At 38.4% G+C, this 12,687-nt stretch overlaps 1 protein-coding gene across 2 annotated transcripts in view; it reads left to right on the forward strand.

The window, feature by feature from the left end:
- Pou6f2 (POU class 6 homeobox 2) overlaps positions 1–12,687 on the forward strand; it is a 450,333-nt gene that overhangs the window by 124,774 nt on the left and 312,872 nt on the right. For both annotated transcript variants that reach the window (XR_015640979.1, NM_001101002.2), the window contains 2 exon segments: positions 1,887–1,978; positions 5,088–5,316. Coding sequence is in view for 1 of the 2 variants with exons in the window: in NM_001101002.2 (NP_001094472.2) it covers positions 1,887–1,978; positions 5,088–5,316 (321 nt within the window). In the remaining variant the exon portion in view is untranslated.

The following is a 12,687-nucleotide window of genomic DNA, read 5'->3' on the forward strand; positions in this document are numbered from 1 at the left end:
AACACATGAAGAAAATATGATACAAAGGTTCCTGTCTTGCTATAAAAAATTTTAATAGCAAGGTGTATATTTAATTGTTTTAAAAGACTTCTACTTCTCTGCATGTTGTAAAACTTTCGTTTCAGAATTTAGTATAAAAGCCTAGGCCTGATGAACATGAGGAAGCAGCCATGTTTTTCTAAGCAGTAAACATTTAGCCATTTGCAAATTAGCCTAATCATAATATTTGACCCAAAGCACTATTTGGGGGTTGAATGGAGATTTATATTACACAAACCACTGTCTAGCTTAACATGTCCTGGCTTTCAAACATAATTAATAAACCACATATAAAAAATTTAGAAGAAAGCTCTTTTGCATATATGAGGATTGTTGGTATCTTCTAATAGGTTGTTATTAAATGACAGTGATCATTATAGTGCCAAACATATCTTGACAGAATTCAGTTTATAAAATGTCAGCAAGTCTATGTTTTTTATTAGTTTGCTCCAAATCAATTTAGAAATTTCGATAGAATGATTGTAAGTACTCCCCAAGCAATGTCCTTTCCTGACTTTCTGCACAAAAAAAAATTACAAATTAATCAGATTTTCAAATTTCTGTATAATGGCTTTGCACATTTATTGCTTAATCGTATTATAAAATGCTGTTATGATTGACACATCACTGTGGAGATAGAAGTCAATTGAATAATATGTAGCAGTCAATTTTATTTGTAGCTTAATGTGCTGAAGTATTTTTTCCACATTTCCATTATTTATAAGTCTGTCCCTTTGGAGACTATATAGAAGAATTTGTTTTAAATGAGCCAATAATACCTTCTTTAAAATTTATAAGCATGGCAGCATCATATCTTTTTTCATTGGTTGGCCACAGCATGCTAGTAAACAGAGGTTGAAATCTCTTCCACTTGCTATTCATAGGGCAAACACCAGTAAAGTGGATCTTGTTCAGGTTTGCTAGGAACTGGACTTCAACCACTCCATTAGAATACTCCAGGAAAACAGAGAAGCTCTCAATAGGGCCACTTCAGAAATGGCTTGCAGTGTGGTTTTTTTTTTTAAGTATTTATTGCTGCAACCATTATCTTAACCACTGTGGTTTGTCCTGAAACAAAGCACACAAGCATGCGGACAATACCCAAAGGCTGTGAGGGTGCTAGAAATCCAACAGGATCTCAGCTCGGGAATATGGTGTGCTTAGTGCCTACAGAGCTGGGTCTCTGTGAATTGATGGTGAAACATCTCCTTTTTCTCTGTGCCCAGAACATTTGCCTAAGGGAACCTGTATTTCTTCTAGAATATTGTGATGGGTGAGAGGACACTGAAAAGGAATGCGTTTTTAGGGAAGGTATTCTTATGAGTCTACCCAAAGCCAACATGAAGAGATAGCTCAAGGGTACAGAGTAAAGAGAGGAATTCCTATCAAGGAACAATCTGAATGAAATGGTCATGCCAGAGATTGTCATAAGGCTTTGGACAATATTACTCACCTCCGCATAACAGACAGTTTCACACACATGCATAAATGCATATGCACATACACACATTAAACTGCAGTGTGCCACCCAAACTGATGTCTAATGTTAAGTATTTTGGTATATATTTGGATATATATATACATATATATATATATCTTTGGTATATACATGTATCTATATGTCAGTATTTTTCTACTGTCTGTTATTTCTACCTCCTGTTGACTTTGGTCATCCTGAGGGTACCATAGCATCATTTTTTTTGCCATTGTCAAGCGATTTGAAAACTATTGAAGTACTACTCTTTCACGAGCATCTATTTCTTCGTGTCTGACTTAAGATATCACAGAAATATGTTGTTCCCAGGCTGGACTAGATACTAAGAGAACTGTTCCCATTTGAATTCTAGGGGCCAGAGGAAACACAGTCCTACCAGAACCAGGAACTCCTGACCAGCACCAGGCCAGTCAGACCCATCCCTCCTTTCCAGTTGGACCACAGGTCAGTATCTCTCAGTTGGTTTGCATTAGGTTGCATTTAAGATGGTTTTACCATATAAATAACCAAATAAATAATAATGAGTTAAATCCAATTAACTCCAACAGGGCAAAGATGGTGATAAATTTTTGTTCAGGGAGCTATATGACTACATTATTTATTAAGTGCTCTGAAGAAAATATGTGTTTGCAAAAGTCTCTTCTTAAAGGAAAGGTTGGTTTTTAATCATGTGGAAATTTTTTCTTCCATTAAAACCTTCTACATCTAGGCTGTGGGTTACCATGCAGTTTTCTGGAAAGTAAAACTTTAATGACTGGAGTGTGAAGAAAATTAAGTTATTTCAACCTTACTATAGCCATTTTTGAAATACAAGATGTGATTTAATATAAAAAAGTTAATGCAATTTTAATGCTAGTTCAGCTTATTGGGTTTGACAATACTGTACATCACACATAGCTCTTGCATTAATAAAGAAATACATTCATTATTTTTTAAAGTCCAATATTTGTTTTTTGCAGCCTGGTGTGGGATATATGGAGATGTAGAACACAATTATAAAAGGCTGGGCTTTCTTTAACCTCTGCCATCTACTGTGAAACTTTCAAACTTCATCTTGCTTTTATGGAGAGAAATATATGGACATTTCCCTCCTCGTTGCTCCCATTGCTGTTCCTGGAATTAACCACTTTCAATACAAGGAGCACCTGCCCAAGTGTAAAGCTTCAATCAGAGTTGACACTCTTACTCTAGTCACGATGAAATCTATCAGTGGCCTCAGATCCCATCATCCACCTCAGAGATCAGACAACTTCATATTGATAGACATAAAGAATGGATAATGCCTACTGGACGACAGACCTAGAGAGAGCCTATACAACATGAGCCATTGGTTTCTTTGTGTCAGACTCTCATAACATCATTTTTCTTCCCTCACATGTTCATGTGTTTGTGCTTCTGTCTATGTGTGTGCACAGATGTGCCTGGTAGCACAGGAGTCCTAACATGTTTCAGTATTCTAATTCTAATTAGAATGACACACTCAGGCAGTGAAGAAGCATGACTTTGTGACAACCAGGAGCAGCCATACCCTATCTGAAGCCCAAAATCCAATCTTAAAATTTTGCATGTCAAGCCTCCAAATCTATGTACAATCTGAGAGTTACTACATATCTTCCCTTGAAGCATCATATCGATTGGCTGGTTACCTTACTAGGAACCTTGGGGTCAGGCTATAATTTCATTATTCTTCCCCAAGTCTCATGATTTGTTCTTTAGAGTAACTGTGTTTTATAAAGGGAGAGGCAAAGTTATTGGTGTGGATTTATTAAAGTAAACAAATCCATTGAGAGCCCAGAACTTCCTTTGCAAGGATCTGGAGGGTCCTCTAGAAGGGCAGCCAGAGGATGTACCCACCATTAGCATCATTCCTTAAATTCAGAAGCCCCATGTCTAGGAATCTGCTCCTTGCATTGGAGAAGGAGGGTAAAGATGATGACTCTGAAACAGACTATCTGGTCTTAAACTTGACCTCTGCAGGCACTATCCATATCTATAAAACTCTCTTAGTCCCATTGGTAGGATAATAATAGCATCACAATAGAGCCCGGTGATTACAATCTGGCATTGTTTCCTGCCCATATTTAAATACCTTTCATATGTTCCAGCAAAAGGAAAGTCAATTCTACATAAAGTTTCATTTTGAATCCTATAGAGATAAGATGTGGGATTATATTTTACTCCTCAGCTTCTGCAAGAATGTAGAGAATGAACTGCCTTAAGGCCTATAAGGTCACATGACCTTTGCTGTCCTATAGCCATCCAGGACCAAAATCTTAGTATGTTCCTGCAATGATGATCCTAGCCCAGCAATCAAACAAGCACTGTGTTCTACTGCTGCCTTTCATACCAAACCATGACCATTCAACCAAGAGTGGACATACACATGGGTTTCTATAGTAACATCTTAATAGGGGAAGAGTATGAAAGAATTAACAGAAAGGAACTTTTTAGTATTTGATCTTAAAGTATAAGTATTTTAATTCTGTTACATTTTAGAAGTTGATATTATACATATATGTTTGTAGAGCATATATATACATATATATATGCCACTTTAATAGCAACCACTTATTTACTATCTTCCTTATTTTCATATCAGGAGTGTGTGTGTGTGTGTGTGTGTGTGTGTGTGTGTGTGTGTACATCTGAACACCAACAGATAGCATCAGATACTTGTAAGGTGCTGGGAATCTGGGAATTGAACTCAGGACCTTTGGAAAAGCAGTGAGTGCTCTTAACCACTAAGCCATCTCTCTAACACCGCCACCCACCCCCGCCCCGGGAAACACTTTTTTTTAAACATTCCTAAATAGGTACCTAAATGATCCATATTGATAACTTTCTATATGTCATCAGATGATACTATAACATGAATTGCTTCAACATTTATGTGATTTAAGGCATACTGCAAAATTTCCTGCATTTATCTCTTTTCCCTTTGAATTTTATCGTGACGTTATATCCTAGCAGTATATTCTGAGTCAAACTGGGATGCATTATTTACCACTATTGATATGTATGTATTTCCAAATTGCTTTCCAAAAAGATTATGCTAACATTCATGCCCTCCAACCACAGGCATAAATAAAGGCATCAAGAAAAATTTTTACACTGTTTTTGTTAATGTAATACTTAAAAATGGAGTGTGTATTACCTTTTTTTGAACCAAAAATATAATAAAAACCCTACCAACATCAGTGACTTCTTTCTGGGACAATGCATAATAAATAAACTGAACGCTTTAAATATATGAAAATCAGGATCCAATGAAACTTCAATTCAATTTGCAATGTGTAAAGGTACAGTATTTCTTCAAAAGATATTTAAGATCCACAGAGATTTTAAAAGAAATTGAAATTTTTCAAAGAAATAAGTGAAACATAATGTCAAAATGTAATTTCTTCCTTATACTCTTCCTTTCTCCTCAGATGGAGTACCCTTCTTTGCCACCTCTTCAGAAACCTTCTGTCTGACCTGATATAATGGAGGGATTGCGCTCTGAAAGGCCATGTCTTTCTGATAGAAACTGAGTCAGGTTTCTCTTGTTTTGCAGCCTCTTCTAACGGCACAGCAGTTAGCCTCTGCTGTGGCCGGGGTGATGCCGGGAGGCCCCCCAGCCCTCAATCAGCCTATCCTCATCCCCTTCAACATGGCGGGACAACTAGGTGGTCAGCAAGGCCTGGTCCTCACACTGCCCACCGCGAATCTCACAAACATCCAAGGGCTGGTAGCGGCAGCTGCAGCTGGAGGCATTATGACTCTGCCATTGCAAAATTTACAAGGTAACCATCATGCCCAGATGCTGGGTGATGTTCTACTCGTGGGCTGAGTTTTTTGAAATGGACAAAAAGTGCACACTGAGTGGGGAATGTGATTTAGGGTTGCTTTTACCATGAAGGACACGAAAGGCTTCTGTAGAAAGTTGCATTTCCGGTTGTTTATGAGCTTGCTCAATCCATGGTTTTATCAACCTGCAATTCCTCTCATGAACACCAAAGCCTTTCAGGCCCTCTGGCAGCACTTATAGAAGCACAACCATTGTGGACACACCATCATTTAAATGTGAGATCACTGCCTTTATTTGCAGACATAGTTATAATATGACAAGGTCTTCAATTTGCCCACAAGCAAGGAAAGGTTGATGTTATTTATACATCTGTGTGAGTGCTTTGGATGCTACAAATACAAAGTGTGATTTGATGATTAATTTAATGATTATTTTGCCACTAAATAGGCTTTAAATATAAGTGTTAAACAAAGTATATTATTTGAGCCTTTTGGTAGAGAGCAGACTATAATTTTATTGGGAGAAGCTGTTATCTCTATTTTGAAAAGTTTAACTTTTCTAAAAGTTTGATAACATTGGTTGATTTCCAAACTATTCATCAAAGAAAAAAGTAATTACAGTGAAAAACGTTCTAAATAAGAATATAATGTCTACTACCAAACTGAATCAACAACAAAAATAAAACCCCAACTATCTACTCTGTGAAAGCAGTTTGACTTTTTTATTTATGTAAATGTAAGCAGTTATTTTGTTTTACAGAGTGAAGGTTTGACTGGGTAAGTCCTCAGAATAACAATTCAAATTACTTTTAAATTGGTTAAGTGGTCGGTGATTATTTGACTTATCAAATTAGTTAAAATATCAATGTACACACTAAAGGAAAATCAAGAATTAGTGACCCTTGTCCCTCTGTGCACTCTGTGTTCTGATATCCCACCCATTGTTGCTACTCTTAACTTTCATTTTAATGTTTAAAACAAAGTCTCTGTTATACCATTAAATTGTGCCAAGTACCTTACCATTCATAAATCATGCATGCTCAGGATACACTAATGCATGAACTTCGCTTGTTTCAAATTTGAGTGCCTGGGAAGCCAGGAACTTGAGATTAAGCAAATAAAGCAGGAATACACAAGGTGAAAGCAGAAGTAACAAAGTGTAGGGCCAGGCTTCTTAATGTAGGTGGATGATGAAATCTTAATGAAGAAACAGGCATTATCAAAATGCACCCTTCCATTTGGAACATGTGTGCTTATGGGAATATTGAATATTATAAATAAACATCAGCTTGTGGAGCGCCTGGGCTGTGAATTAATTCTGCTTGGTTAAGATGGACACCACAGTCAGACTGAAGGAAAGAAGTTTTTTTGTACTTTCATTGTAGGTCAGCATTGTTGGGGTTTTTAGTGCCTGTTAGCCTAGGGGTTTAAAGTCAGTGCTAGCCTATGGTGCAGCAAGGTCTTCTCCATTTTGTTTGGATGTCAGGTTTAAGTATGAGTTTAGGATTTAGACCTTGACTTCTTGGCTCTGTTTGTTTTTGAGTCAACCCTGAGTGTTGTGCCCTGATGAGTCAGTGGGGGCAACAGAAACAGTAGCTTCTTTTATTCTTTGGTCCCCTTGGTAAATGTCCCAATCAGTATCATCTTAAGAAATACATCTGTGTTCTTAGACAAGCTCATGTTAGACACAGAATTGTGACCAAACATTCCTCCCTTTGAAGTATCTTTTAGATGTCAGTGGTCTTAGAAGGGAGATGATGAACTCACTAATGTTAAACCTCCCAGCTATATGTCAAGTGACTTGGGGGAAGGGTTCCCTCATTTGTCTTAATATCGGGCTGTATCAGTGAGATTAGCTACACTTCTGCAAACCTCCTCTCCTTTAAGGTCCCAATCAACACTAGATAAGGAAGTCCTACTTTAGGTTTATTTAGACTTTTCTGATGTTTGCATATCCACACAATTTCTAAACACCCAGATCTCACTAATCAAAGACAGAACTCTCCTGGTTTGCTGGAAACTAAGATATTTCCCAAGACATAGTATACTTCAGTGTTAAAATAAGGAAATTTCCAGGAAAAACCAAAAGGATTTAGTATCCTGATGAGAAGTCCAAGGGTGGTAAGGATGATAAGAAGAAAGTTTCTTATCTTCATAGTGACTTTGATCAGTGGCAGTCAATAAATACTACTTGAACAGCAATGTCAGATACCACCTTAAAATCAGTTCACCAGCACCCCGCTCAAGGCTGACCTTAACATGATTAGGTGACACTCTATATCAGTGGTTCTCAACATATGGATTGCAACCCCTTTGGCAAACCTCTATCTCCAAAAATACTTACAATCAATTCATTAGCAGTAGCAAAATTAGAAAAAAAAACAATAAATTTAATTTAGTAGTTGGAGGTTGCCACAACATGAGGAACTGTATTAAAGGGTCACAGAATTAGGGAATGTTGACAACCACTATTCTACAGTCTGTGGTAATTCTAGGCAATACTTGTAGGTGGGCAAGCTTCCTGAGTTCTACCGCATTGCAGAAGCTACTGTCATGTGGAAGAGTGAACAGGTGGCTGGACGCAAACAAAAAACATTTTTAAAGGTTTGGTCTACTTTGAGATGAAGATGACAGTTCTAGATGTCCTCAGCCTATAACTTTTCTCAAAAGTGGTGGTCTTGCCAATGAACACAGAATCAATCTGTACACACATTTCTATGGTCAAAAGCTAGTATAAAGGCTAAAAAGTTGTTCTCTTTGCAGAACCCACTCCTCACACGATAAACAGCTGACTTCAGCCCAACGTTTTCAGTGTTGTAAAATGACTAATAAGCCTAGTTATCTGTAATGGATATCCCTCTTCCCCAGTGATTTGAGGAGAACAGGAGTAAGACACCTAGTTCCTAATCTTATATGCCACACATAGATCTGGGTAGTTCTCTCTTTCTCCTTGTAAAGTATTATGTTTTCAATTATAAATTAACTTAACCAACAAGAATTTTCCCTGATAATTTTCTAGCTTTCTTATTCAATCCCCCCATCTGCTTCTTCATTTAATTCAAAAGCTATAGATTTGCTAAGAAGATAAAAACAAGTTGCCATCAACTGTTTCTTAATGGCTTGGAACATTGGGATAAGTTTTCAAATACTTTCCTTTATATTAATGTAATTGATAGCTTAATCTTTTACATCTCCTATCAAGTAGCATAGCATAGTTCTCAGAGGAGTTCATAATACACACATGCATTATGATGAACTCTGGTCAGAAGATGCAACACTGAAAATGGCCTTCCTAGATTCAGACAGTGGTTCACTAGACAATCTCCCCTTCAGAAGGAAACACCACATAGCAGCTGGGAATTTTAGAACTCAGATTTCAACAGATCCCTGAATGGAATCTGCAGTTTTACAATTTTCCCTATATGATTTCTTGTATATATTCAAATTTAAGAAATAAAATAGATTAAGACACCTTTTCATCTCTAGTTGGCAACTCCTCACCCCACCCCAGCCTTGGTCCATTTGGGCTGCTAAAGCAAAAATACCATAGACTTGGTGATTAACAAAGTGATTTTCTCATGGTTCTGGGGACCTGGAAGTCTAAGATCGAGGCATCAAATTTAGTTTTAACAGAGGCTCACCCCCTCATTCACTCATTTACCCCCTCATGCATTGTCTCCTGAGTCCTCATTGCCTCTTTGGGTTTTCTTTTTAACAAGGACACTAGTGTTTTTCTCTAACCACTTTCCAGAGGCACCTTATTTGTACCAATCCTTAGGGGATTAGGTTTTACTAAAAATGTGGGAGGAACACACACATTCAGGCCATAGCATCCTAACACAGTCAGAAGACTCCTCTGCCAAACTTTGAGCAGCCTTTGTGGCCAAATAGTGCCCTCATGAACTCTACTGCAGTTTTCCTCATGCCAGAATCCCCAGGTGAGGACATCAACCCAATGTAAATTTGTTTCTGTCAGTACATTTGTGTTCCAAAGGCCAAGGGAACCAATGTTCTTTCATAATGAGAGTGCTACAGAACTGTAGGCCTTAAGATTTTATCCAGAAAAAAATCTTTACATTGCCCATAAAAATAACCAGCAGGAAATGCATCTGCAAGGCCTACAGGTTTTTTCCTTCTTTCAGTAGGTCTTTCCTCTCTCCAGAAAGAGATTTACAGCCATCATATCTGGCTGTAAAGAAGGTCATGACAATGAGGAACAGGAATATGTAAGATCCCAGGAATAGCCTGGTAGGCTAATCTCATTTCTGCCCAAACTGAGGGCTGAGTCTCAGGGAATTCAAGTGGCCATGAGGAAGTTAACTGAGCCACTAACATATGTACAGCAGGCGAATGTCTATCCTTCTTGCCCAGAATGACTGAGAACCTCTTTTCCACCTTTTCCTGCTTTCTTCAGCCTCTATTGCAACTTAGGTTCATTTGTTGTCCACTTCCCAGCTCGTAGCTTTGGGGAACTTTGTACCACTGTCAAGCTTCATTGTAATAATAATCTTTTGTTTGCATCTATTAAAATTTTAGATTATCCAAAAGAGAAATGGCCTATTAGCAAGGGATGTTTTTATTCTGGATTACCTTAGAGGCTCACTAGCCAAGTGGAAGATTAACTGGCTTCATTCTTATTCAGTGTGTATTAGAATGTGTGGTGTTTGACTGTGCTTGGTCTATGGAAAGTGGAATTATTAGGAGATGTGGCATTATGAGAGGTGGTGTGGCATTTTAGAAGTGTGTCACTATGTAGGTGGGCTCTGAGGGCTCCTAGTACTCAAGGTCCACCCATTGTAGAAGAGCCAGTCTTTTCTGGCTGCCTTCTGGTCAAGAAATCTTACTCCTTCTCCAGCAATGTGTCTTCCTGGATGTGCCATGCTTCCTTCCATGATGATAATAGACTGAACCTCTGAACTGGTCACACAGTTCAAAATACCCTCAGCAACACTATCATCCATACTTGAACTAGGGTGGCTCATTAAGCCCCACTTAAAGCATTCTACTCCTTTACAAAGTCCCAAAACCTATACCTCCTCCAATAATGCCATACCTCCTAGTAATGCCACTTCCCATAGGTGTTATTACCTGCTTATTGTTTTCATTTGGACTTTTCATCTGAAGCGAACTACAATCTAGTAGTTCAATCAAATGGAGGGCACATATGTGATCATAATCTTGAGGCTGTAAGACACATACATCCTTTTGATCTGGATCTTCACAAGGAATGACACACACTTTAATCTGGATCTTGAGGCATAGTGGACATGAGAAGTTTAAGCCCAGACATAGTGATACATGCCTTTAATTCCAGGAAAGAGAAACAAGCAGATTTCTAAATTTAAGGCCAGCCTAGGACAGAGCAAATTACAAGTGGAGAAAAGCTTAGTTCCAGGTGTGGTGGTACATGCCTTTAGTCCCAGAACTCAGCAGATCTCTGAGTTTAAAGTCATCTACAGAGCATGTTCCAAGACAGCTAAGCTTACACAGCAAAGTAATTAGAAAACAGAAAGCTGATGATAATGTAATAGAACAAAGAAAGCATTTCCAGCTCTAGCAAGAAGCAAAACTTGGCAGCTTTGGCCACGTGGCTTTGGCTTTAGAGTCAATGCTAGAAGAGGTTACTGGGACAGTTGATACTAGTTAGCCAGAGCTAAGAAATTAAGAAGAAACCAGCTTCACTGAGGTGAAATCTTCTGGGAAGTATTTTCTGAGAGCACAAAGAAGCTGTGTTCCAGAGATAGCCAAGGTTGTACCTTGTGCTGCATTTTGGCTTAGTAATGTGTAAGAGTCACTCAGGTGGCACTGGCTTTGAAGGCAAAAAGTGGTCATGGAGAGCAGCTGAGGCCTAGCACTATAAAAGTTGATGAAGGGGTCATGCAAAGAAGTTGTGGCTTGGAGCCATGAAAAGAGCCTATGAGAAGCTATTGGTGAAGCCTAGTTGCAGCAGAAGATCCCAGTGGATTGGAGATGCCAGTATAATGGAATGACCACAAAGAATAGCAGTAGCAGTTGAATGGAGTCAACCAGAGCCTACAGTGCTAGAGAGGGCATAGCTGAAGGAGCCAATAGTTCTACATCTTGATACATCTTGATCTGAAGGCAGCCAGGAGAAGACTGACTCTTCTATGCTAGGTGAATGGAGATTGAGCACTGGAAGCCCTAAAAGCCCACCTACACACTAACATACTTCCTCCTCCAATAATGCCTTATCTAATGGACACAGCATATTCAAACCACCACAGAACAATGTATGGAATCTGAGCAAGCATTCTGAGAGAGTGTGCTAGATCTTTTGTGTGATGGTCATAGGACTTACATTCCGTGTGGCTGTAATCAAAACCACAACCGTGAAATAAGACCAGTAATGACAATAAATCTGAAAGAAAGAAAATGACTAAGTGTGTTCTGTGCCATGTGATTTTTAAAACTCCTGTAAAAGTCATCATCTCCTCTTTCGCCCATTCCTTTGTGAAGCAGATACTGTGCTAAAAATAACATTGAGTTACTCAAGAATCAATTAGTTGAAATGGCTAGGTGAAATCTCCTTCCTGGAACGCAGACAAATGTGTTGAGTTTTATTTTGCCTAAACTCAGGCAGAAAATGAGAACATAAGGGTATACAGGGTGGACATCGGTTACAGTGTAAAGAAGGTAATAATGGGACAGCGGAGGTGGACTATCGGGACACATGAGTCAGGCCAGTGACTTGTTCTTACAGCACAGACCACAGTGACCCACTAATCACTGTTAGCAACACAAATGGAGAATATAAATGTGCCATGAAGGAGATTTATATCAAAGTGCGAACACTCTAGTTAAGTCAGACAAAACATTTAAATTAATGACCAAAAAGACATTAGAGATTGCAGCTTAACATGAACACGAAAAAGCAATTAGATTCAAGACAAGTTTTTAAAAATTCAGGTCATTTTTCCTGTCCTTGACTCTGACAGGAACCCTGCCCTTATTTTCTCTCATTCCCTGAGTTAGTCAACTTTGTTTTGCTATAAGAAAATTACTGATGTTGGCTGCCTAATGAACAGGTTTCCTTTGCTCCCAGTTGGGGAGATTCAAAGACTAAAATGTGGTTTTGAAGGTTTGGTCTCAGATGAAGAAGGCCCTCTGGTTACATCGCAATATGGAGAACTAGGAAAGGAATCAGCTATGTGTAGAAAGACAAGCACATAGAGTAATTCCACTAACAACCCATTCCCATAATAATTACGCTACAAGATCAGCATTAATTTCTTCTTCTGATGATGCCCTCCATTACCTGATTGCCTTCTAGAATTACCTTTTCATCTATTAACATTCACACCACTCTAAAACCACCAGGTAAAGATCAAATTTCCATTCAAGAATCT

This window comes from Rattus norvegicus, chromosome 17, assembly GCF_021556685.1.
Source record: "Rattus norvegicus strain SHRSP/BbbUtx chromosome 17, alternate assembly SHRSP_T2T, whole genome shotgun sequence".
NCBI classification, from domain to species: domain Eukaryota; kingdom Metazoa; phylum Chordata; class Mammalia; order Rodentia; family Muridae; genus Rattus; species Rattus norvegicus.